This window comes from Centroberyx affinis, unplaced genomic scaffold (genome assembly GCF_046629955.1).
Source record: "Centroberyx affinis isolate AG114_WGS23_722 - 3 ecotype Tasmania unplaced genomic scaffold, CSIRO-AGI_Caff_v1 ptg000214l_1, whole genome shotgun sequence".
In the NCBI taxonomy this organism is placed as follows: Eukaryota; Metazoa; Chordata; class Actinopteri; order Beryciformes; family Berycidae; genus Centroberyx; species Centroberyx affinis.
In genome coordinates this window covers 119,932-145,774 of record NW_027278905.1, presented here as the reverse complement: position 1 = coordinate 145,774, position 25,843 = coordinate 119,932, and the positions used below count along the sequence as shown (strand labels likewise).

General features: G+C 42.4%; 4 protein-coding genes across 8 annotated transcripts; 2 read left to right on the top strand and 2 right to left on the bottom strand.

Annotated features, from left to right (window-relative positions):
- The first annotated feature begins 503 nt into the window (after positions 1 to 503).
- lias (lipoic acid synthetase) lies at positions 504 to 6,217 on the top strand. The gene is made up of 11 exons (XM_071540979.1): positions 504 to 779; positions 1,067 to 1,242; positions 1,740 to 1,833; positions 1,995 to 2,075; positions 2,213 to 2,369; positions 2,762 to 2,819; positions 3,003 to 3,131; positions 4,527 to 4,672; positions 4,798 to 4,868; positions 4,966 to 5,077; positions 5,428 to 6,217. The coding sequence occupies exons 1-11, from the start codon at positions 696 to 698 to the stop codon at positions 5,487 to 5,489; spliced, it is 1,170 nt and encodes a 389-aa protein (XP_071397080.1). The 5' UTR covers positions 504 to 695; the 3' UTR covers positions 5,490 to 6,217.
- Positions 6,218 to 6,333: 116 nt separating this feature from the next.
- ugdh (UDP-glucose 6-dehydrogenase) lies at positions 6,334 to 11,953 on the bottom strand. The gene is made up of 12 exons (XM_071540990.1): positions 11,742 to 11,953; positions 10,776 to 10,937; positions 10,105 to 10,206; positions 9,719 to 9,919; positions 9,412 to 9,609; positions 9,155 to 9,302; positions 8,945 to 9,039; positions 8,705 to 8,835; positions 8,235 to 8,374; positions 7,506 to 7,597; positions 7,264 to 7,374; positions 6,334 to 6,957 (listed from the first exon to the last, which is right to left on the bottom strand). Exons 2-12 carry the CDS (start codon positions 10,935 to 10,937, stop codon positions 6,844 to 6,846), a joined length of 1,494 nt encoding a protein of 497 aa, XP_071397091.1. The 5' UTR covers positions 11,742 to 11,953; the 3' UTR covers positions 6,334 to 6,843.
- A 579-nt stretch (positions 11,954 to 12,532) lies between these two features.
- smim14 (small integral membrane protein 14) lies at positions 12,533 to 19,950 on the bottom strand. 2 transcript variants are annotated; one of them, XM_071541077.1, is made up of 5 exons: positions 19,753 to 19,950; positions 17,632 to 17,727; positions 16,564 to 16,612; positions 16,250 to 16,404; positions 12,533 to 14,746 (listed from the first exon to the last, which is right to left on the bottom strand). In XM_071541077.1, the coding sequence occupies exons 2-5, from the start codon at positions 17,704 to 17,706 to the stop codon at positions 14,708 to 14,710; spliced, it is 318 nt and encodes a 105-aa protein (XP_071397178.1). In that variant the 5' UTR covers positions 17,707 to 17,727; positions 19,753 to 19,950; the 3' UTR covers positions 12,533 to 14,707. The 2 variants fall into 2 exon arrangements, with proteins under 2 accessions (XP_071397178.1, XP_071397170.1); XM_071541069.1 differs by lacking the exon at positions 19,753 to 19,950 and adding an exon at positions 18,289 to 18,434.
- ube2kb (ubiquitin-conjugating enzyme E2Kb (UBC1 homolog, yeast)) lies at positions 19,477 to 25,728 on the top strand. 4 transcript variants are annotated; one of them, XM_071541029.1, is made up of 7 exons: positions 19,477 to 19,739; positions 20,659 to 20,752; positions 20,857 to 20,915; positions 21,123 to 21,205; positions 21,396 to 21,495; positions 21,734 to 21,862; positions 22,232 to 25,728. In XM_071541029.1, exons 1-7 carry the CDS (start codon positions 19,677 to 19,679, stop codon positions 22,304 to 22,306), a joined length of 603 nt encoding a protein of 200 aa, XP_071397130.1. In that variant the 5' UTR covers positions 19,477 to 19,676; the 3' UTR covers positions 22,307 to 25,728. The 4 variants fall into 4 exon arrangements, with proteins under 4 accessions (XP_071397130.1, XP_071397138.1, XP_071397146.1 ...); XM_071541037.1 differs by lacking the exon at positions 21,734 to 21,862; XM_071541045.1 differs by lacking the exons at positions 20,659 to 20,752; positions 20,857 to 20,915.
- The last annotated feature ends 115 nt before the right edge of the window (positions 25,729 to 25,843 follow it).

The following is a 25,843-nucleotide window of genomic DNA, read 5'->3' as shown; positions in this document are numbered from 1 at the left end:
CGGCCAATGCCTCCATTCGGAACACAAGAGGATAGTTAAATTAATGACACCGTAAAAAAGATTAGTTTAAACAATGTATAACCGAAACCACAAGACCACTGCATATTATTTAAAATCCCTATAAAACCGCTGTGCCCTACTCAATGCAAATAGGTGCAACGTCAGGCCGTGGACGAGATAGAGGGGATCAGTGGAAAAACAAATATCATATACCGTAATATACATAACGTATAGGCAAAATACAACGTCTGTAGTGAAATATAGTATATATAGGATCGGATAGTTTAAAATAAAGTAAAACTATACTTTATTACACACAGATGGAGTTAGATTAAGTTCACGAAACATTTTTCCTACATTCTCACCTCGCCGGTAGCAGAGGAAAGGAGGAAGGAAGGACGTCACGACGCAGTTGTAGTGTACGTACGTGCCGTCATCAGGCATTACGAGACAATCGATGAACTGGTTATGATTACAAAACTGCTATTTCCGATTATAGACCGGATGTATCGCAAAAATAATATAGCCAAACAATATAAGTGGAAATAAAGAAAAGCTACCTGACATAAAAAAACAACAATATACTTCATAAGGCTTTTACTGCCGCTAACCCTAACCCTTTTGCTTTCAGACCAAAGTAGCCGCTCATCGAGGCTTGTTGTCAATGACAGGTAGCTGCTGTTGGTAGCTAAGACATGGCGTTGGTCAAACAAAGTTGTTTTATTGCTGGTCGTCTCTCCACTAATCATCTATGGTTGAGCCCCAGATGCAACCCACATGTAAGTATTTCCTTTCACTGGAATACTGTCGCTAAACACTGTTGACTGTGATTTCTTGTGACGCCATGGCTAAAGTGCGAACTAGCTAGTCGGCTAACGGTCATTAGTCTGGTCACGGGTTTTGAAGCTGTGTTTTGTAATTTAGCTATTTGTAGTATTACAAAGTATCTATTTGGTTTTCCTAATCGGTGGCATGGTGCACGGATGGACGCATGCGTGTTTCGTAAACATCATGACAAAGACACACTGACACTCTGAAAAATTAAGTGTCTCTCACTCTTCTGCAGGTGTATGCAAATGGCCTGACCACAGCGGCCAAGTCGTCCCCGACCCAGACTGGCAGAAAGAAGGAGTTGTTGGGTGATGACGGGCCCGATCTACAAGACTTCATCTCCGGGGAACTGTCGGAGAAAAACAAGTGGGAAGAGTACAGAGGCAACCTGAAGAGAGAGAAGGGAGAGAGGTACGACAGGAAAGATACTGGGGTCACACTACTGACACTGTGGTGAATGGGTGCAAAAAGTGGGAATTTTCACTCAGTGCTTATAGTTTCTTGAAAACTTTGTCTGTGAATTTGGAAGAAACAGATGGGCTATCAAAAGGGTTCAAAGACCAGCTCAGACAAATCCTTATGTAACAGGCTGTGGTGAGCTGTAGCAGTTGGAGGAATGCTGCATGGAATTTATTAATTCCTTTGATGTTATAGTTTCTATTATTATTCATATACGATTTAACTGACATCTTGTTTCTGTAGATTTAAACATTATCACTTCACTAGGGTTAGGCCATATGCTCATTATTTTCCAATGCTGCTGTTTTTTGGCTAGCTGGCTAATCAAATGAGACACAAATCAAAACGTACCGTACCACAACTAGTCCCAACAAGCTAAACAGAGCTGATGAAGTCAAGGTCAGACATTTATGCATTTTGTAACCGGATCTGTTGCTGTGCTGTGATAGGCTGAGGCTTCCTCCATGGCTGAAGACAGAGATCCCCATTGGGAAGAACTACAACAAGCTGAAGAATACACTGAGAGAGCTCAACCTGCACACAGTAAGTTGTTGTTGTTTGTGTGTGTAATTGCTAAAACAAAAAAGTGTTATATCAGTATCTATCAATATATTAACTATCAATATATTTGACACTGGTACCAGATCAAAAAATCCTTTGTCAGTCAGATTGTGTTTAAAATGCGTTTCTGTGTTTTTTTTCAGGTGTGTGAGGAGGCCAGGTGTCCTAACATCGGGGAGTGCTGGGGAGGAGGAGAGTACGCCACCGCCACAGCTACCATCATGGTGAGTCTGTGGTGGAACTGACTTCACTGCCAGTCAAAGGAATGCACCCAGATTTGCACAAATAAACACTTTGACCTCTCTCTCTCTCTCTCTCTCTCTCTCTCTCTCTCTCTCCGTCTGTCTCTCTCTGTCTCTAGCTGATGGGAGACACATGTACCCGTGGGTGCAGGTTCTGCTCGGTGAAGACGGCCCGCCAGCCCTCTCCTCTGGACCCGGACGAGCCCTACAACACAGCCAAGGCCATCGCTGCCTGGGGGCTGGACTATGTGGTTCTCACCTCGGTAGACAGAGACGGTAAATGGACGCTGCCTCTGTACCACATTGTATCTATCTACTTGTGGGTATATTTGCTGCCTTATACAGGGATGGAGCTCAATGATTTTTGATACCAGCCGTGCAAACTTATTTGGAGCTGAGAGGCGCTAGCTGCAGACTGGCAGCGTTGTAGAAGCTCCATGCCTGAGCGCAGCTGTACAGACTAATCATGGAGATGTAGCCCTAATTACCCCCACCCCCCACTCACCCCAGCACTCTTTTCTGCTAAGTCTGAACCAGCCGACTGTACATAAGAGGCCTTAAATGTTAAATGTTAAAACACTATTTTACTGACAGTGATCACATTTTAACACTTACCTCAGCAATAACACCCTGTTCTAACGCTGCTCTCACATTTTCCTCTTTGGCAGATATTGCTGATGGAGGAGCAGAGCACTTTGCTAAGACTGTCTTCAACCTGAAGGAAAGGTAAAAATCTGTCATCTCATGTCCATCCATCCTTCTACCCATAAAAACCTATATGCGGTGTCTTTCAAAGCAAAAGTGAATTGACCTGGAAACTTGCAGGTTTATCCACTGTCTTTTTCTCTATGACATTATTAGTGAGCCATATTGCTCACACGGTGGTTGTTGTTGTCATTCCTCACCTAGGTCTCCTCAGATCCTGGTGGAATGTCTGACCCCTGATTTCCGAGGCGACCTGACAGCAGTAGAGAAGATCGCCCTATCAGGGCTGGATGTGTACGCCCACAATGTGGAGACGGTCCGGGAGCTGCAGAGGTACTGACTGAGACTTTGGGCTGAACATATAACCTCTGTGTTCACCTGCTGATAACATACAGGCTGACATTTAGACTGCAAAGCTAATCTGTGTTTTTATGAGGTGATACAGCCTCACACTTGGGAGCTAATCTCTGTTTTTACCTAAGTAAAGACTTGGCCCTGCCTTCATCCGCTCTCTTCAGTCTGGCAAGTGCTAGGCTTAAGCAGCAGCTGATTAGCCAGCAAGCCAAAGAACAGCAGGTTTTAAAATAATGAGCACACCTCACACAGAGAGAAAAGCCAAACCAGTGGCAGACAACTGATGGTTTCACTGTTGTTGTTCTTCCAGTCCCTTGTTTTGTTCAACAGATATAAATATAACACCACCAAATATCAAATTTGAATGCTGTGCAAAACATTTCCTCAATATATAGGACATGTTGTATTTAGAATCAGTAATATGTTGGAGCTTGTGGCTAGCTTTGGCCAGGTTTGGCCCTGTTGTGAAATGTGGTTCACTTAGCCGATGTCCAGTCAGGTTTGGCCCAGTTCTAAAGACGCTGAAGACACTGAGGACACTGGCTTTGACAGGCCACAGCACGACTGAATCTGGGACACTGGAGATACACATCTAACATCTATATTTACCAGCTGATACAGGATTAAACTACATTTCCAACTTGTAGTTTTATACATGCAGATCATAGCCATCTGTCCCCTACCTGACCAGTGTGATTGGGACTCAAGACCAGAAATCTAGTCTGTATTTTTACCTGGATACAGACTGAAAACTAGACTGTAAATGTAAGGGTTTTGAAGAGAAAACTGACACTCGTACCTGGTCCTTTAAGACTTTAATGTCTTTGCGTAGTTATTTTGTATCAAATGGCTTAGTCATAATGTTGCTTACATCTCTGCCAGGAGAGGGAGATAGTGAAGCTTGTACTGGAGTGGAAGTCACAGGCAGGAGGACAGTGTTACAGACATTGACCAGCAGGTGGCACAAGGAAGCCAATTCCCTGCTCTTAGTATACATTGATAAACTACAGTACATAATACATATGTATACATACACATACACATACACTACACATACACACACACACACACACACACACACATATATATATATATATATATATATATATATATATATATATATATATACACATATGGAAAGGGAGACAGGAGCACATCATGCATTCATATATACAATTGTAGAAATTATATAAAAAAAGGGCCAGTTGAGTCTTACTAGTTGTCATGAATTAGACATGCAGTGCATATGACACTTAGCTGAAGGATATTTAGTAGTAGTATATACAGTACTTTCTAGTTGTTGGGATGTTATTCTGGGGTAGGTGTAGTACTTGTTGTTGGTCCAGGATGTTAATGTGTCACGTTTGTCCCTAGACACGTGCGTGACCCCAGAGCGAACTTTGACCAGTCACTGAGTGTTCTGAAGCACGCTAAAAAGGTCAAACCCACTGTGCTCACCAAGACCTCCATCATGCTGGGGCTGGGGGAGACTGACCAGCAGATACTCAACACCTTGACTGGTATGCACACACACACACACACACACACACACACACACACACACACACACACACACACACACACACACACACAGGGTTTTGATGTTGATAATGCCCTTTCTCCTGAACACACTGTTGTGTTGCAGAGCTGCGGGAGGCAGGAGTGGACTGTCTAACGCTGGGCCAGTACATGCAGCCCACCAAACGCCACCTCAAGGTGAGCACGGCGAGCACGTTACACTCTATTTCCCCCCACTCCCTACGCCACAGCGGTCACGCCAGATGTGTGTGTGTGTGTGTGTGTGTGTGTTTAGGTGGAGGAATATGTGACACCGGAGAGGTTTGCCCACTGGGAGAAGGTTGGGAACGACATGGGCTTTGTCTACACTGCCAGCGGGCCCCTGGTGCGATCCTCTTACAAAGCAGGTGAGACACACATATACACACACACTTTTAAAATGCATGTGAATGAATTGAATGCAGAGCCCTGTCTACTCCAGTGACAGAGGTCTCTTGTTTTTGGACTTCTTTGAAATGTTAATCTACATTACATTTCAGACATTTAGCCAAAGCTCTTATCAGGAGTGACTTACAGTGAGAGCTACAGTAGAATAAGCTTAAATTCCTAGATAATCAAAAAATAATGAGTGCAGCTTAGTGCCCTTACAATATTCCTTTGACCATATGATCATGTATAAACGAGTGCCAGGAAAGGAAATGGGATAAGATGTAAAAAAATATTTTTTTTTAATCTCCTTTTTTTTTTTCCTCCACAGGAGAGTTCTTCCTGAAGAATCTGCTGGAGAAGAGAAAAGCAGAAATCACTATAGCAGAGTGAAAAGCACACAGCACCCAGCGGATGCCCTCCATCTTCCTTCTGCACCACCTCCCACTATGTCTATCAGCTTTCACAATGATAAAATCCACTTTACAGCAGCAGCATCATATCACATTATTGTATAGCCATAGCTGGAACACATTATTTTAGCAGTGCAAGTAACAAAGGTTGTGGTAGTCACAAGAATGGGGTTAACATTTAAGTCGGGTACAGGGTGGACATTAACAAGGCTCATCACAAGTTGATTTAACTGAAGTATGGGGCCAGACTCTACTTCCAAACTCTCTCCCCGTCCTACCCACTGGTCCTCTGCCATACACTGGAGACAGCCCAGAGGTGTGTGTTTTAGGGAGAAGAGATCAAACATCAGTCAGGAGCCTGATGGTATGGAGATAATGTGGGTCTGGACTCTTCCCAAGTGAGCTAGCCAATAAAAGATGGCCCAGGTATGAGCCACAGCTTTCACCTCAGGGCCTCCTAAATCATCACCACCCTCCCCCCAGGGGGCCCTGGACCCCATGTTGGGAGCCACTGACCTTTATCAGCAGCCAGGGCTCGGCTCGTATACGAGCCGTTGAGGCAATAATGTCTGCTGTTTCAGGACTAATAAAATGATTTAAGTTATGTGGACTGACCTTTGTCTGAGGCAATTTATAACGATATGATTGAAAGGTGTAATTGTGATACAGACTGAACCTTGTATAAAATGTAACTGTAATGAAATAATTCAAACTATCAATCCACATTTCCTGGTTTTAATTTTTCAATCCAGATTTCATGTCAGCATCAAACTTTTTTCTGCATTTGTAGGGAACAAAACAACAGGCACAAGACTCAGAGGACACATCACATTTTATTGCATTGGCCCATTTAGTAAACATTCACAGATACTGATGACACACACCGACCAACATACAGTAAGATGATTTATAAAAACATTTTAAAAATAGTATAAAATTTTTTGCCATTGAGTGACATTTGATTACATAGTAAATACATTGTAAGAAAGTAGATGTTCTTAAACAGATCCAAACTAACACTGTTTTTTAAACCGTTTATAAGGGAGCTTTATACAAGATTGCTGCATTTGAAATGAATTGGCATTCATTAACCATATAAACCAAACTCAATTCATAGATCCTTTTCACACAACCTTGTGCCTCAACCAACCTGCAATCTAACCAACATTTCAACCTAATATTAGGCAGGAATTAGTCAACAGACCATTGGCTATTTTTGTCCATTAAGCATGTACCAACAAGAGGGGGGCTGGAACCTGGCTGAAATGGTTAAGACCAGCTGTAGAAATGATGAGAAAGGAATGTGTGTGTGTGTGGTGGGGGTGGAGTGAGTTTTAGACTTTGGCTTTCTTGGTGGGAGGTTCAGTGGCACTGATGCGGGGAGCACACACAGCTGCAGGGGTGTAGGGGATACGTGTTGATGTCACCTTCTTACCAATGGTCTCAATCTGCGGACAGAAGAAAAGCAACAAAATTACAGAGAGAAACCAAATTGCTGCCATTAGTTTCAATTGGGCCATTTTGAACTGTGGCCCCTAATGAACATAGCCAGCAGCCTCACACAGCTGTGAGAAAACACTTTCTCTGTCTGTTTTTCACTTTCCACTGACTATTCACAGGCATGTCCCTCCTCAAAATATTTGCCTTGTTCACAAACTACACACTTGTATTATTGTGGTATTTTCTGAGCTATAGTTCTAGCTAAGACAATGTGTTAAATTTGTATGAAAAGTGTGTGTTGTGTGTGCGCTCACCTGGAAGCCTATGCTCTGCAGATGAGGGTGGAGGTGGTCCAGCACTCTCCGACCGTCAAATATGAAGGCCGGCTTCAGCATCTTCTTGTAAATCTTCTCATAGTCCAGCTCCTATGGTGAAACAGCGGTTTGGTGTTGACATTTGTGCTCATTATATGACCATTTTATTTTTCTTATAAATTGTTTCGGTCACAATTAAGGGTTAGAAGAGATGGTAGAAAAGAAAAGTTTGTGTTTGTGACCTTGAACATATCCCACTCGGTGCAGATGACCAAGGCGTGTGCGCTCTGGCAAGCCTCGTAAGGGTCTGTGGTCACAGTCACCAGCTCCGACACTAAAAAATACACAGTGCAGTATGTAAGTAGGGATTCACCAGTATCTTAAGAACTTCGTCATCTCATCTTTGTGTCTCTCACTTAGCCAGTAATCACCAAAGCTCTGCAAATAAAAAAAAAGAGAACTGAAGCATCTAAATCTTTCAAAACATCAAGCCATTCGGTTTCTGTTGAAATTTGTTACTGGGCAGCATCAGCCAAAACACTGCTGACTGCCAGGATTCATATCTGATAAGCTCACTGAACACTTGCCCTTAATTATTTCAGGGTTTCTACACATATTCCAATTCGTAATTGCATGCTTTCTCCAGATCTTTTTCCTGACTGAATATGATGATTTCAGAAGCTGAAAACTGTGTTCAATATGACTATATAACTATATTATATGCTATTAGAGGCTGGGTAACTGGACAGTCAAATGGGTCATATCACTGTTTGGGGAAAGGTCATTTTTCACCAATATCACAACATCTGAACTGGGAATGGATCGACAGCTACATAAGATGTGCCATGTTTGATCGGGACTGAATCATTTCCATACATTTTCACACATTTTTGTCAACTACGCAGGTGTTGCAGTTTTTCCAGATCTGCACTGGAAGCCTGGTAAATACACACACACACATATACACCTACCTCTTTGTGGGTTGTCCTCGGAGATGTTGGGCTGGGAGAGGTCATGGATGATTTGTTCTTTAAGGACTTTGGGGTCGTAGATGAACAGCTTGGCCCCCTCATCCATCAGATACTTGGAGATGTAGATGCTGGACGACTCCCTGCGGTTGAGACACAAACAGACGCTCTCATAGAGGTCATAGTGCATCGCAGCATGTTGGCATGTGTTTACCCTCTATGGATAAAAAGGTGAATGGAGAGAGACGCTGCATGTGTCCAAAGAGCTAAATACATAAAGGTTCAAAAGAGAGGTGTGGCCCTTAATACACACTCAGGCTTTGACAAGACAAAAGCCAAGTTTATCACTCACATGACAGAGCTGTTAGCAAACATTAAAATATAAAAGAGCACAACAGGAAAAAAAGAGCTGTGTAGAGAGGTGTGAGAAGGGAATGCAAACACAAGAAAGAATAAAGTGAAAAGAGGCTGACCTAGTGTCGCCTGTGTCTTTCTTGAAGGAGAAGCCCAGCAGAGCGATCTTTTTGCCAGTGACAGTATTGAAGAGGCAGTCTATGATCCTGCAGGCGAAGCGCCTCCTCTGGTACTCGTTCATATCAATCACCTGAGAAAATAAGAAAGCACGGAGTGAGAACAAGGCGAACACAGCGAGACAAGACCTTGAAAAAAAACATGAAATGAGTCGTGGTACGTTATGCTTGTGTAGTTCCCACCTGCTGCCAGTAGGAGGCCACCTCAGGGAGGTTGAGGGCCTCGCACAGGTACACCAGATTCAGCACGTCCTTCTGGAAACAGCTGCCACCAAAGCCTGGCCAGGGTGTGAGGGAGAGATAGAAGACAACACTTAATCTGTGTTGGATCGAATTAAAACATAGATAGAAGAGCATTTTAAACACTTGACTTTGTGGAGGCGCGTCTCTTACCTACGCTGGCTTTGAGGAACTTGCTGCCTATTCTCTGGTCCATGCCGATGGCCTTGGCTACCTCCTCCACGTCGGCTCCTGTGGCCTCGCACAGAGCGCTGATGCTGTTGATGCTGCTGATTCGCTGCGCCAGGAACGCATTGGCTGCCTACACACGCAGATTTTTTTTTTTTTAGTTTGCATAAAGAATAAGAATAGCAATAAATAAAGAGCAAGTAGACGATCAAAGGCGCGCCCCCTCGCACATGCTCACTCACCAGTTTGGAGAGCTCGGACGACCATGTGTTGGTGGTGATGATGCGTGCCTTGGGGACCCAGTGTTCGTAGACGGCACACAGCGCTCTGATCGCCCTTTGGCCTTCCGCTGTCTCGTCTCCGCCGATCAGGACACGGTCCGGCTCCTTCAGATCCCGCACTGCTGTTCCTTCTGCGAGGAACTCTGGGTTGGACAGTACCTAGACGAGTGGCAAATGGGTTTAGAAAGTTGCACATTAACAGATCTGAGAGAATTTCATTGCTCGCACACATGCGTACATGCATTAGCGTGCACACAAAAATACACACATGTAGGTTGAGGCTGGGTTTGGTGTTGGCATCAAATATCCGCCTGATGCTCTCGGCGGCTCGCACCGGGACCGTACTCTTCTCTGTGACGATCTTGTAGCCATCGGACACCTCTACAATCCGCCGGGCGCACGCCTCGATGAACTTGAGGTCGGCCGCACGACCCTTCCCCATCCCATAGGTCTTGGTGGGGGTATTCACCTGTGGAGAAGGAGGTGCAAACGCTCCTATTTAGTTATTTATTGGTGTATCCTTTGTATACGCATTTTTATTTGTTTGGCTTGTCAATAGCAGAAAGCGTGTGCGTCTATGGAAGGGTAGGTATGTGAATATATGAAAGAGATGTATGTGTTGGTGTGTGTCTGTGTGTGTGCTGAAGGACTCACGGAGATGAAGACGAGGTCAGCGTCCCTAATGGCTGAGTCTATGTCTGTAGAGAAAAACAGATTCCTCCCTCTGCATGACTCAACCACTTCTTTCAGACCCGGCTGGACAGAGAAAAGGGGGTGGGGGGTGGAGGGGATCGGTGTTAAGGAATGCCCGGGTCAAACATGTGGCACAAGAAAATTTACATGCGTAATAAGGATTCATAATGGCCCTGTCACCAGCCCGCCTTTACACTAGTCACTCCCGATGACGTAGTAGGTTATAGCTGTTGCGACACCGAGTGGTCTGGAACTCATTTACAAATCCAGTGATTCAGTTTTTTTTGTTCCTGCCATTGAAGTTCTGTTACTGAGCAATATTGTACACAACTTTGTCTGGGGTGGTTGCCTAGCTACATTTGCTTTTTCCAACGCTGTCATGAAACATAAGTGATTTCACTGACACAACTCTCTCTGGATAGATGGCTCTGGTGTGTGTGTCAACAGAGAGATGGGAATGTAGGTGAAGGGCTCATGGCACAAAGAAAGCCACAAACATAATAATAAATCGGCGCTCGTAATGACGGAGTTTGACCAGTAGCCTTTTAACTTATGACCAATGATCCAGCCATAAATCGTTTAGCTTTAGCTCTGTTTTTATGGACAATTATTGGACTGTATTAGTGCCGTACCTCGTATATGGGCAGAGTGTCCGAGTTCCAAGCTTTGATTCTGGACTCATTAACATCCACAACAGTCACTGTGATCTCTGGGCACATTTGGGCGATCACACTACATGTTGGGCCTCCCACGTACCCTGCACCAATGCAACAGACCTTCTTTATCTGAAACATCTGGAGAGAGAGAGAGAGAGGGGGAGGGAGGTCAGAGATACTCTAAAAATATACAGCACATATGGTTTAATTAATACAGAACTGATGTTGGGGGCAAAGGGATCTAATAAAGTTGAATTGCATCATGTGGACAACAATCAGAATCATAATAAAACTATGACCCATAGCACTGTTTCTGGAATAATATATGAATATGCAACACGATCAAGAATTAAAAAACAAAATCCATCCATCTGTCCTTACATTTCAGTGCTAAAAGGTGTCCCAGCTTTAACCTCTGTAGGTTAATCTACAGGGGTAAGGAGAGCTGGTCAGTCAAGGTTTGTTTCTTAAAAACAAAAAAACAAAACATCTAGTTCTAAATTTTAAAGATCTTGTTACAGTAACTGATCAGATTTTCAGAAAGACCAAGGAACTGGTGACTAGAGGGTTCTGTGTTACATGGTAAGGTTTCCTAAACTGAAAATACTCAAAGTACCTCAAGACTGTGCCTGGTTTCAGCGCTCGAGGAAAAGACACGTACTGTTATAGCCCGCTGGAATATAAAGAGCCTTTCATTGCAGCTAAGCCACGTATAGGCGAGTTGAAAAAGATCTTTTATTCCAGCTAATTACAGTTTAACTAGCTAAGCTACAGACTGAATGTCACTGCCATGCTAGTATTTGTAGGTATCGTTACAATTTGGCAGGACCACAGTTGACCTCATATTAATCTCGAGTGAGCAGCTGAGTTAAACACAAGAAACAAATGAATGGGCGTCTAGCTTAAGCGTGCTAGCTAGCTAGTTGCCGTTAGCTATATTACCTCTGCCAAGTCGACAGTCAAAGAACTTCAAGTATGCGAAGATTATGTTGCTCCTTTTTCAGATGTATCCTCTTGAAACAACCGTCGATCTCGGAAGCGCCGAGTCTGTTACAAAATGTCTTAGGACCGGGGTAAACCAATGGCTCGACAAACAAACAAGTCAAACCAACAAGGTTTATGTCCCAACTTTTCCAGAGCTGCGGGTACCTAGACTGAAGCACCTCTGTCAAGCCAACAGCATATATCACATCGCCAAGCAACCCAAGGGGACACTTCCGGTCTGGTATTTTCAAAACAAAAGCACACGATAACTACAAATCGCTATTTTTAAGGGCAAGAAGGGCCGGCTAATCAAAGTAAATATTGCCTTGTTCCCTTCTAATATAACGGAGCTGTTATGTTAAAATAAGAGTGTCTGATGCTGTCACCAAGATCAAACTAAACATCCGCTGAGTGAGTGCTATAGATCACAGGAGGTTTGGACAATAATGAATGGTTATGTTTGAACTCAACTACAAATCTGTTTTGTATAGTCTTTTGGAGGAGAATATGACAAAAAGTAAAAGAGGGTCACAGTGTGACCCTCAGGCTGTTTAGGTTTGCATTTTAACTTGTGGTGAATTACCTTTCCGTCTCTCCCTAGAACCCTCCTGCAGCTATTCCTGTTTTATTAAAAGCAGAAAAAGATCACCTTTTCCTTTCACAGCAATGCAAATATACAGTACATCTCTGCCCTGGAAGGACAGAAATGTACATTTTTCCTACAAAACACACCGAGGCAGCACTAGACTGTATTTGTTTTATTTCTTGTTTTGTAAGGAAAAGTGCATAGTTGAAGCCCTTTCTTTTAGACAGTTACAGTGTAAATTGAGGCCTCCTGTGGCACCAGATAGTCCACATGTGGTGCGTTCATCTCAGCAATCTAACACAGCTTCCTCTTCCTTATCTTTCCTTTCCACTGCTGATTACTGAGATGAACTCCCAACTTAGCTGAGCAGCCACATTTCAGATCTTACCCACTGCAGCCTAGAAGAACCCAATCTTAGGACTTATCCATGTCATTTCTGATATCATGAGTACCCTGCACCCCAAGGCTCAGATGCATTTTAACAGCCACATTTCCACAGCAGGGCCAAGAAAAGCTTACCAAGTCCAAACAAAGATGTTGGATGTACAAAACATTTGAAACTATAGTCCAGCTGTCAAATCATGTCTGTAATTATCTACATGTAAAATGAATCGTTTATTTAGAGGAACATTGAGTCAAGTGAAAAATGAGCAAGCCCTGTAGCAAACTAACCCTGTAGTGGAAACCAAGCTAATGCTCACCAAACAAGCAAACCAAGACAGAAAAAATCTTATTGTGTCCCCTTCTCATCAGGATCTCACATCGAAAATGACCCAATGTCTCCCTGTCCTACCATCTAGCAAAAACCTCCAGCCCCTCTGTAGCGTAGTACTGAGACCAGGACTGTTCCCTCACATTGGCACTGTTTGAACATTTCTAGGCTGCACCTTTTGTACCTCCTTTCCTTTGAGTAAATCATTGGTCTGGCAGATTATGATAGAGACGCTGTGCAGTAGAAACTCCCATTAACTCCACCCATTACTCCAATACCAGAGCGCAGTGATTCTCAAGGGAAAGGATGGTGCAGGAGCCCCGGTCTCCTCAAGGCCATCATGTAGACAACACAGTCAGGACAACACAGCATCGAAAGGAATGAATATACTGTAACAAAAGTGCTAATAAAATATCATTTTCAGCTACTAATAAGTCAGTGTCTCTATACATTTATCATTGTTTTCTTTTAACCATACAACAATTTCAATACAGTACATGGAATCATCATATTACAAGAGTAAAACTCATTTTACGTTGGTGTTGAGTATATTAATTTTTTACAACGTCCATATCTAATGCCAGAAAAGCCCCGGGAATTCTGAATTCATCTCATTTCAACCACTGAGTGTGCAATGTGACCATACAATTGTCACTTGTCAACCTCTAAACAGGCTTTTGAAACACGTCACTTGTACTTCTCAAGAGGCCAAGAGGGTGAATTAGGATCCCTGCTTCGTGTAACATATTTCTACAAGTGGCATAATAATAACTAATTTACTTATTGCAAATTCACTGCCATCTTAAACAACTAAACAACACTAGAGTAATCAAACCCGTTCCAACTGATATTTCAAAGTGACAGGGTTTTTCTTGGAAATATAGTAAATATGACCTGACTTTTTTCTGGTTGGGTCAAGTCGTTAATCTAATTGAAGCCTGCATGTAAATAGAGATCAATTCAGTATATATAAAAAAGAAATCCATATCCATGATATTTTTTAAAGCAAATCTAATTTCAGCATTCCATTTAAATTTACTCAATTTTACCATTCTGCCACAGCCCTAGTTTAAATATGCAATTAAAATATCCTGTGATATGACATTATTACTGGCACTGTTCAGAGTTGTGACTTCAAAGTGGAAAAAGTGGAATGTTTCTGTACGATTCGGAGCGCCCTCCACCCTTTGGTGCTCAGCAAGCACTGGAATAACAAGTTAACTACCCAAAAGTGAATTTATGACGGCCCCTCCCTTCTCCCCCTACTCTTGTGACACATTCCTTCATTTTGAGTTCATGTCCGAATTTCAGCATTAGAATCTGCACCAGAGTTTGGGGATGGGTGGTGGTGGTGGGTGGTGGGTGGTGGGTGGTGGGGGGTGACTCAGAATGACGCCACACCTTCGGATTAACAGACCTAACTGAGTAACAAGAGTCAAAGACAGATCTAACCAACAAAGTAATGGAAAGAAAAACATTAACCAGGTATCAGAATAGGAAAAGAAAAGCAAAAGATAGTTGAATGAAGGTTGACGGGGAGTTGGCGCAGTCCTGGTCACAGTAACTAGCTAACCGTATAGCTCCAGTCAGAACAGATGGTCGAGTGCTGCTTCTCCGGCTCCGCTGCTAGTCAATAGGTGGCGCTGGGGGCTCTCTGCTGTCGCTCTGCAATGCAGAGAAGCAACAAAGAAGAGATTTGATTCTTTGAATGAAACATCCAGCTAGTACAGAATCAACGTTTTTCCTATGATCCTGGAGATTTACGTCTAGATTTGTGAACATGAACAAGTTTATAAGCTAGAAACAAGTGAGCTAACAATCTTGATGATCTTGGTTAAATCCCATTGCTGCTCCCTTGACTGTGAATGGTGAACTTTGAATTCTGTCACGGGTCTCCAGGGTGATTTTGGGAGGATATGCACACGTTTTCATGTGGTTGTGCAGGCTCACACAGTCAGTATCTGAGTCACTGTTAACACAACAGCTCTCTTGCTGACATCACAGCATTAAGATTTAGTTTCTGGTTCCTAGTTTTGTGAGAGAATTGTTCATGTTCACACAAAAGTAGACTGAACTGTCTACAGACATAGCAATCACATATATGAATTCTGTTTTCAGTTAGATTGTTGCTGTAACTTAAACATGAGAAACAATAAATGAAGTAGACTGGTCTAAAACCAGCTTAATAACACACATTGCCCCACAAAACTTCAGTAACTACATGAATAGTAAAACTAAAAAAATGCTGGTACAGATCTGGACAGTAGATTGTTTGGCAGTATTTAATGCTACATTTGTTGATATGAAATTTAAACCCCAGATATGACCTTTGCCATTTCAATCATGTAGGGCTGCAGCTAACGATTATTTTCATTGTCGATTAATCTGTCGATTATTTTCTCGATTAATCGATTAGTTGTTTGGTCTATAAAATGTCAGAAAATGGTGAAAAATGTCGATCAGTGTTTCCCAAAGCCCAAGATGACGTCCTCAAATGTCTTGTTTTGTCCATAACCCAAAGATATTCAGTTTACTGTCATAGAGGAGTGAAGAAACCAGAAAATATTAACATTTAAGAAGCTGGAATCAGAGAATTTTGACTTATTTTTCTTAAAAAATTACTCAAACCGATTCATCGATTATCAAAATAGTTGGCGATTAATTTAATTATGAATTAATTAATTTCGATTAATTGATTAATCGTTGCAGCTCTACAATCATGCAAAGTAATTTCTGCTGTTTGATTTGCATCAGTGGTAGGGTACTGTGCAGCAAAATAAAATAAATTAGTAGTAACTATACATTAAAAAATGCAAATGTGTAAATGGAAAATGCAAATAGAAATGTGATTCTCTTCTGCAGATATGACAATATTCCATCTTTAAATAATTCTTACCTAACAAGATGTAGGCCTAATAATAACTAGCAAACAGCAAAGAAACTGACTAGCTGGCTTTATGACTAGTCACCTGAGATAACAAGCTAGTTTGCTGTTTTCTTTCATTTACATATTGTTGATTATTAACAATAACCAATTGTAATGGATCCATAAATTTAAAAATTAAGCGCCATGGGAAACCAATGCAGACAGTAACGGCAACTGAAATGTTATTTAATTAAAAGCGTTTGTTTTCCTCCTGTGTTGGAATGTGTGTGGTGGATACTCACGTTGTGGGGTCCAGTGGGTTTGCCTGTGGGACGGGGGCCTCGGAGGCTGGTTGGGCGGAGCAGGAAGAGGAGCAGAGCCAGCACCATCCATCCCATCAGAACCATGGGGAGGGTCAGGTCCCCTCCTCCCCCAACCGGCCCACTTGGACCTGGTACTGAACAGACAGAGACACATTTTAACATGCAACACATGAAATATAACATGTTCGATTCAAGAATATGTTCAAGTGCAGCCATGCTTCCAGGTATTTCCACAAATATTAAAACAAATGCAAGGTCCAGTGTGAAACCCACTGAGAAATACTCATACGTACTTTCCTGAAGGCACTCTGTGTCTGTGCAGTAGGACTGAGATTGCCTGAGCTGGAAGAGAAAATATTAAAGCAAGAGCAAAAGACAAAGTAGATATAAGAGAAGAGAACAAGAAGGAAAAAAGAAGAGTATTAATCCTTCCATTCTAACTAGTCTAACAGCCTCATTTAATTCCTCTGGTTTCCACTGCCCTCATCTGGGGAGGGGAGAAAGTGCAGGTGGCCTACAAACACCCTGCTAAAACAACTTCCTTAAAGAAGTGACTGAGTTGTGTAATATGTAAAAATTGCATCATCTCAGCTGCCTTGTTACACTGGACATGCATATGTATGCCACACCCACAACTTGAAATCACCATAGCCACAAGTTCACACATTGATGGTGCAAGGCTATTTCAGTTCTGCCTGCTCCCTTGAATACGTTGTCCTGTTCTTCTAGCTAATTCGCAAATGCTGTGGTTTACTTGTTTGGACAACACCCTTTCCTTCTGTAGGCAAATCAGAAAGCCCCCAGGGTTGTTCTGAGCCAATTGCAGCTCACCACGCATGTTACACCTGTACACAAGAGCCAATGAGGTCACCTGGAAACTGACACAACTTAACTTGAGGCTGCATTCTTTAATCCACTCAGAGACACAGCTGAACTCATCTCCTTATATTCTATCTTTTTACACGTTTACATTATGAACGGCCCTGGAAGATTCACATGCACACACACAAACCTGGCAACATGCAGTGCAACAAAGAGATATCTCTCTCTGTGACGCTGTTGTTAGGCCCTCAAGTCAAACACTGAGCAGGAACCAGGATATGTTGGCTCAATGTCACACAGTGGCTTTTCATTTCTTTCTCCCTTCCTTCCCTAGAGAGTCTTTCATTGGCCTTCTAGCTCGGTCTAACACTAATCTCTTAGCCGCCTTCTCTCAACTTCAACTGGAGAATTTTTTACTTCACACTGCATATCTAGAATACTTCATTTCCTTTTTTACATTTTTTTTCCTGTTAAAGTCTGCCACTTGGATTTAGAGGAACACAATGAGAACTTATCTGGCCTTCCTCGCCATCACTTACCAGGTTGATGAGTCGCCTCATAGCATATTCATGGGAGCAGATGCACTCGCAAGGGTCGTAGCCTCCCTCCGCCATGTCTCACCAGATGGCATGCACCTTAGAATAAACAAAAGTATGCAAGTAGGACACAGATGAGCGAGCGAGAGACACGCAACACTACCTCTCGTCAGTGCTGCGCTGTATTGTTGTCTCGCAGGCACAGACCAGGGGGAGGAGACTGCTGCGTGTGTTAGAGAAATCTTCCTGCATGCACTTCCAAGTTTTCCTTTGCAGTGACAGCTCTCTCGAACTGGCTACGTTTTTGACACCTAGCTGTCGTAGGACGAGCTGAAAGGCAGCTTATAAAGTCAACAGCGTGCATTTTGAGATAAACACATACTAGTGACGCTGAGCTGGAATGGGGTTATCTAAACGAAAACCACACCTTGTTTTCACGGGTGAGTGGCTGCAAAATTCAAGGCAGCTACCAACACTTAACCTCGATTTTTACATCCAGCTAGCCTGGTTCTCCAACATAGCTAACGTTACATTTGCTAGCTGCTAACACAACCACCTAGCTAGCCATCTTGAGACATCAAGTCATTTGCGTTTTCGACTGTGAATCAAAATATAATCAGAAACGGGTGTGACAGCACAGGACATCGAACCGCTACTTACTTGAACTTTATAGATGCTCGATAAAGCGTTTTTAGGTCTTGCTACTCCGGTTTGCACTGCTGTTGTACTGTTGGATACCTTGCAAACCAGTAAACTACCAACATGTCATCCGCACGGCAAATTCCGACCGTCTGTGTTTTGTTTGATACACGTGAGCCAAGTAGCTATTGATCCCGCGAGACATCCGGGAATATTTCCAGACTTCATCAAATGCCTCTTATTGGTGCAAAAGTTTGATGAGCAGGGATTTGAGCCAATCGCAGCAAGTAAAGGGATGACTTCTGGATAGTAAACAAACAGTCCAGCTGCCAATCATCCAGCGGCAGATTGCCCGAGTTCCAACATCTGCACGTACAGTTGTGTAACCAAATATATAAATATATACCAAAGATCTCTGTATTAAAAGGTTGTCACAAACTGTGAGCACACATATTTATATAGTATTTCCATAATTGATTCTCAAATAACACGGTATGAAATTATTTATTCACCCTATCGGACCATAGAGTCTGAAAATAAATACATTATGAAGTCTGATAGGTGATAAAATTTCATACGGTGTTAGATGAAAACCAACTATGGAATGCGCAAGGTGAGATACTGAAAAATGTGCGCATACAATTTAATATGATAACTTTGTAAAACAAACACCTTTGGTACTACCACTAAACAACATTAGGTGTATTGTACAGCTGCCACACAATACAATTTACTCAAATGGATATTTATCTAAACAAACACTGTCTTGTCAGAGAAAATAAAACGGAAAACGGAAAGGTTAACTTTAATGCAAACACATTCTATGTGAACCATAAGAAAAAAAATCAGCTTCCATCCCTTCCTTTGTTTTCCCCCCAAACCTAATTTTCGTGAAGGAGAGAGAGAGAGAGAGAGAGAGAGAGAGAGAGAGAGAGAGAGAGAGAGAGAGAGAGAGAGAGAAAAATTCATAAAAGTCACAGAACAAGTAAGCATAAAAGCATAAATCCCCGTACAGCACATCCAGAATTGCGCTAGAAGTGTGTCAATTTAAATCCCATCTCATGACAGTGCTAATCAGATGTTTTTAGTACAGGAGAAATATCCTGAAGGGAAGTTGAAACAAATCAATCCCGTTCGCCACAAATGCTCACAAATGAAAATTCTCGTTTGTCCATTTAGCTGCACCGCCGCTGCTCTGTATGTTTCTGGAGACTGACGCTGTGCGCTTGCAGTCGACGGTAGCTGCTCGCCGCTTGTTTTCAAAGGGGAGCTGTTTTTGAAGTAGGGACGCGATAGACGGTGAAAGTGAAAGGGGGATCCCTGTGAAAAGCAGCAATCAGCCACCACAGACAACAGAGGGAGGCCTGATCTAGCTAGGTGCAGCTTCGAGCAGCAAAGAAGACACAGTCATGGCTAACATTGCGGTCCAAAGGATCAAGCGGGAGTTCAAAGAAGTTCTCAAAAGCGAAGAGGTGTGGTACTTACTGTTTTATTTCGATGTTGTTTCGTCTTTGAAACTGTTTAAGTCGGTTAAAAAACAAAAGTATTTTATTGCCGTTATGACAGAGACGGCAATAAAATACCTTTGCTAGCGTGCTAGCTCCCAGTCTTGTGTTGCAGTAGGTCAGGCCCAAACAGGAGAACTTTAGCTAGCTGTAGCTTGATATCTATGTCCGATTGGTTTTGGTTCTCCTGTGTCAGGTGGGTGTGTTCAGGAAACACCGGGGATCGAGCTTTGTGAACTGACAGGCCTTCTGTTGCATCTAACAATTAGAGAAACAGTGCCGTATACCATAGAGTAATTATCCAAACGAGACTAACGTTACCTCGTATGAGCCGTGACACACATACTGTTGATTTCTGTTACGTTAGTCAGCGTCAGCTTGTTTTGGCAACGTTTAGCTAACGGTAGTTTGACAGCTCGTCCCCAGCTAACGTTAGCATGTGACGTTAGCAAGCTGCCTAACTACTAACAAACTTGCTTTAATCAATGTTAATCAGAGGCTGGTGTCAAGATGGAAGGGATGCGACCATTAAAAGCGATTATTATGTTATGTTACTGCCCCTCAAGCCACAACAGCACCTTGTTGTGGGATAGCAAATTTTGCTAGCTTGGCTGAATTAGCTAGCGAACTGTCTTGCTAAATGCCCTAGCGCTTCCTGGAAACTAGAGAGTTCCATAACACTGCGAGTTTTCTAGAATCTGTGTAGTTATGCCTCCAATACCTAACATGTTTTTCCTTTCACAAATAATTTTAAGTGAAAGTGTGTAGTTTGGTAGTTGACAGACATTGGCCACTAACTGAGACCCCTGAAACCATATAAACCTTACCGTTATTCATTATTATTCATTATCCATCGTCACTCTGTCATTTCCTCCCTACCTGATAGACGAGTAAAAACCAGATAAAAGTAGATTTGGTGGATGAGAACTTCACAGAACTGAGGGGGGAGATAGCAGGTCCACCAGACACGCCATATGAAGGTAATGTTACACACCTGCAGTCTAATTGACGTGACATATTCTACTTATTTTAACTCTTTGTTTTATCATAATAATATATTTTGCTGGTTTCCTTTCTTTCCAAGGTGGCAGGTATCAACTTGAAATAAAAATCCCAGAAACCTATCCTTTTAACCCACCAAAGGTATATGCTCCAGTGTCTTGCTGTCAATTCCTTCTTTACGTCTTATTTACTTTTCTCTCTCACACACACACTCACAGTCCCTCATTCTAACTCTCTCACACACTCCACAACACATACGCACGTGCACACACTCTCCTCCTTTGTCTCTCTCATCACACCACGCTCATCCAGATAACTTTCCGTCTCACACATCTTTCTCTCTCTTAGGTGCGATTCATCACTAAGATCTGGCATCCTAACATCAGTTCTGTGACAGGAGCAATATGTCTGGACATTTTAAAAGACCAGTGGTGAGTGAGTAATGCCTTAACCTTGTGCCTTCTCACATCACACTGTGTTCCAGTCTTTCCCCCCCTCTCTCCGTCTCTCTCTTTCCATCCATTCTCTGCGTCTTTTCAACGTGATCACTTTTAAGATAAGTTGAAAGTATTGATTTGAAATGGTCTCTTCACTCTGCTTCGTCCTTCCCGTCTCCCCCAGGGCGGCTGCTATGACCCTGCGGACGGTGCTGCTGTCTCTACAGGCTCTCCTCGCTGCAGCAGAACCAGACGACCCGCAGGATGCAGTAGTAGCCAACCAGGTGAGACTGAACTTTTGAGTGTGTGAGTTCTGTGGGACAGTAATAATGCATTCAGGCAGCAAACAAAATGCTTGGTAAACAAGTTGCTGACAATTTGGTTGCATTGTCCATCACGCTACATATAACGCTTCCTCCTCTACCAATTCAACCATATAAATGTACTCTGTCTCTACTTTCACTGTCAGCTGAATAGATGAGTTGTGCTCGTGCTCACTGAGCTTTTTTTCTGCACCCCCAGTATAAGCAGAACCCAGAAATGTTCAAACAGACGGCGAGGCTGTGGTCTCACTTCTACGCAGGCGCTCCTGTCTCCAGTCCCGACTACACACGCAAAATAGACAAACTCTGTGCCATGGGCTTTGATAAGGTGAGAACCGCTTTCTGTTTATGTTGTAGGATGAAATTTATCTTGAATACATAGCATGATATGGGGCAGGCTTTGGGGGTTTTGTTTGACGGTGAGCAGGGTTTGCTGAGTGTTATCGTATACTAGTAAATAGGGTTTAATGTTAACAGTGCACTGATTAATCAAATGTGACTACTATGTAAAGCAGTCGAACAACAGTCAACAGCAGTCAAATGAGAGGGCATTCATCACATATTTTATGTCAACAAGACAAATAGCAGCTCCTCTTATCTCCCGTCAAATCATTCCCTCAAGTTTAATCAACTTGGTATGTAAACGAGTCGTACAGATGTCACATTTAATTCTTAAATCTCCCCTCTCTGATTTTAGAATGCAGTAATAGCGGCCTTGTCTTCAAAATCCTGGGATGTGGAAACGGCGACAGAGCTGCTCCTTAGCAACTGAGACCCGGCCAGGCTCGAGGATCCCGAACTCCCTTCTTCGCAGCATCAGCTCCTCCCCAGTTTCATTCCGCCATTGCCTTCCGTTACACTGAACCTCCCACTTAACCACCGCAGTCTAACTGAGCCTTCTCTTGGGAGGGTTGTCACAAGTTTGTATGCTATAAACTCGACACCAACAGCACCACCATCGCCGATATGCACACCACCTTGCTGCCTACTGTCTCTCCCCATCTATCCATTACGCTGCCCCCCTTTTTTGACTTGAGGCTTTTCCTCCACTTTTACTTGCCACTAACTAAAGATGTGCCCTTTTACTACGCCCCGAAAAAACAAAATCTTTCCATCATGCCTTTTGTGACCCATTCCCCCTCAATCATTTTGGTTCTGAACCCTTTTTTTTGACAAATTCATATGTTCCCTGATATTGCAAGGAGTCAAACTGGGATTTCCATATGTAGAATCAGGGTAAAATGTAAAAGGAAATCCGGATACAGCTCTTGCGATGCATCACCATTTATTCCTTCAACTAATGTATTTGCTCAATCGGACCTTGTGTCAGATTATTCTTTCTACGGACATTTAACGCTCTTTAAGGTCCAGCTGGATCAAAATTAGTTTGGTGAATAGTGTTGTACTGCAAAAGCAGTGTAGTGGGTTTTTCCTAAACGTTTTATCACAGATGCTTCACTCTAACACACCTGCAAAGGTTTGGATGTGCTAGTTTTTTTTTCCTGTCTAATCTGTAGAATTAGACAAGAACATACAAACACAAAGACATTCTCAGACACCTGCACTCAACACATGCACAGAAGAAGAAAGTTATCTGTAAATAGATGTGTGTAAATTTGAAAATAAATGGGGATATACTTTTTTTCTTACATGGCATTGTAAAACAAATTATTTTAAATATGAACTATGCCTAGTTTACAATTATATGGAGAGATATCTTTTTATCCTTTTGTGATCCATGAGATTTCCCCCTGAATGTCCTCTTGATTTATTTTTTTCCCACCCAAGTTGGTGATTTAGGGGGTGGCAGAGCCAATATCCTGGCACTAAATGTCATGGGAGGGGAAAACCAGCTCAGGCCCCTTAAATATCTCAGTCCTAAGGTTACTACATACCACCGTCTCTGCTGCAACCCCCCCCACCATCACCACCACCCAACCTTTTCTTGTCTTTCATTTCTTCTTGCACGTTCTATGCTGTCTTTTTATTTAGTTTGTTTGGCCAAATGATGTGGTGATGGGGTGTCTGTTCAAATCAGCATCCCGTTAGTCTGGCAAAAACGTGTAGAACTAGAAAGGCTCTTCTGTTTCTATGGCAAGAGCCAGCTTGAACCGCTACCCGGCTAGCCACTAAGCACATCCAGTTTGTCGTGACATCCTTAGGGAACCAAAGGCTTTGCTGTTTATTTTGTTGCTGGCAAATCTCATTCTGCTGTGAATAGATTCACCTGGCGCCAGGAATAGATAAAGCTGTACAAGAAATGACTGATTCTGAGGATCTGAGTTAGCAGTGCTGTTTTTTTTTTTTACTCGCTTCAGAGCAGTCGGTTTCAACCATAGGCACGATATCATCAACCCTGGATTATGATCAGCTCACCCTCCATTGGTCCTGATGTAAATCATTTGGAGGAGGAGCTTTTGAACTGATCACTGATCAGTATGTATGGAACTTCTCTCTTTTCTGCCTTCATTCATCCACACAATCCAGCAGTAGGCAATCAAACCAGGTATATAGGTGATGCCCTGTACATCCCAAGCATCCTTCAGTACACAGCCCAGTGAAATGACAAATGGTCATGATGGTTGTCATTGAATCATGTCTTATGAATAGTCAAAGAGGCTGGAATTCCTCTGTTCTTTAATATCAACCAGATAGCAGGCCTGCACAATGTTTCCTAAACATTTTTAATTTTAGGTACATGGACTGTAAAGAACTGCTTAGCATATAGAGATGTGGGGTATCCATGCATCCTCACACATTGCCTTTTTCAATCTCTCATCCCTTTACTTGCCCTCCAGTCCCATCCCTAGCAACCCAGTGGCATACAGTACTACAAGGAGTTATGGTGCAAGGGCTGGAAGCTGGCCACCTTTTCCCCCAGACAGTGAACCGTTTCCAACCAGAGCCAAATTAAATGTTCATGTCATCGGGGGGTAGAATGCAGACACCATTTCCTTCACTTGTAAATAGTCAGGTTCTCGATGTAGAGCCTTGTCATAATCACTAGAGTGCACCATTGATGGCTGGATCTATATTTTTTAAGATAAAGAAAGGACAAAAAAAGGAAAGAGGCTCCCTTCTCCCTGTCTTCCTGATGTTTTCACCATGTATAATATTGCACGATGACAAAGCATAAAAAAAAGGGGTTGTTGCATCTCGGTTTCTCCGTTTGGATTGGGACTTATTTTCCTCTCTTTTGTTTCTTCTCTGGAAGCAAGCATCAGCAGTACAAAGCATGGTTATTTATTGTGACAGTGTCATGTTTCTTTGATTAAAAAAAAAAAAAAAAAAACCTGGAAAATCAGAGCTTTGCTTTTGTGTCTCTTGGTTGTGAGCGCTCTGCCCTTAAAGGCATGGGGGTCAAGACAAATGCACTACACAATAACATCTAAAAGCATTTATTTTCTGGAAAAGAAAATTAAATATGATCATGAGAATAAACATACTTTAACTACATCAAAAATAAGTCATTATCAACACAACCCTTAAGGTCCCCCATTCAATGCTTAACAGCAGGCTTTACCCTACAAAAACTTCTGACAGAAAGAAAAAGAACAGTACAAAAAATATTCAGTTGTAAAAGATGACAAAAGCTTGGACACATACCTGTATAGTAATTTATGATCTGTATGCATTCCAAAGTGAAGTACTGTTAAATACTTCAGCAGTAAAAAAAGAGCAAAATTATGTAATTCATATCCAGCTCCAGTTCAGACCCCCTGACCAGTCCGGGGGAATGATAAGGTGAGAAGAAAAGAGCTTGGGATATATTCTCCAAAGTTCTTGAACAGTTTCAATATTTCCATCAACAAACTGGAAATGAATCAAAGGCCTTCAAAAACATTACAGGAGGCAATAAAGAAGCCACCAGGAGTTTCTACCTGGCCTTATGACAGAACTAGAACCAAGCTACAGCACAAAAGTTAGAAACTTGAACATCCCAAAGTTTATAAAATTGATGTCATCAACAATCTGTCAGACTGTGAGGAAACAGGAATGGGGTTTAATTTGCATCAAGTCCATCTGTTAAATGCACAATTCTTATGCTTCGATGTTCCTGTGTTCTACCCATCTCTTGCAATTTTTAATTCTCAATATTCAAAAAGTTAAGCTGAGAAGTCGCATGTGGGTATATACAAAACACTAAGGAGTAAAACAGGTGAGCAAAAAATCAAGCCCAAAATAAAAATAAAATATCGTGCAACAGAGACAAGTGAGGAAGAGGTCAGGAGACATACAGTAGGATTTTCCCAGGGAATTTAATTAGCAACAATCATAACCAGATTAAAACGTTTGTAAAATGTCCATC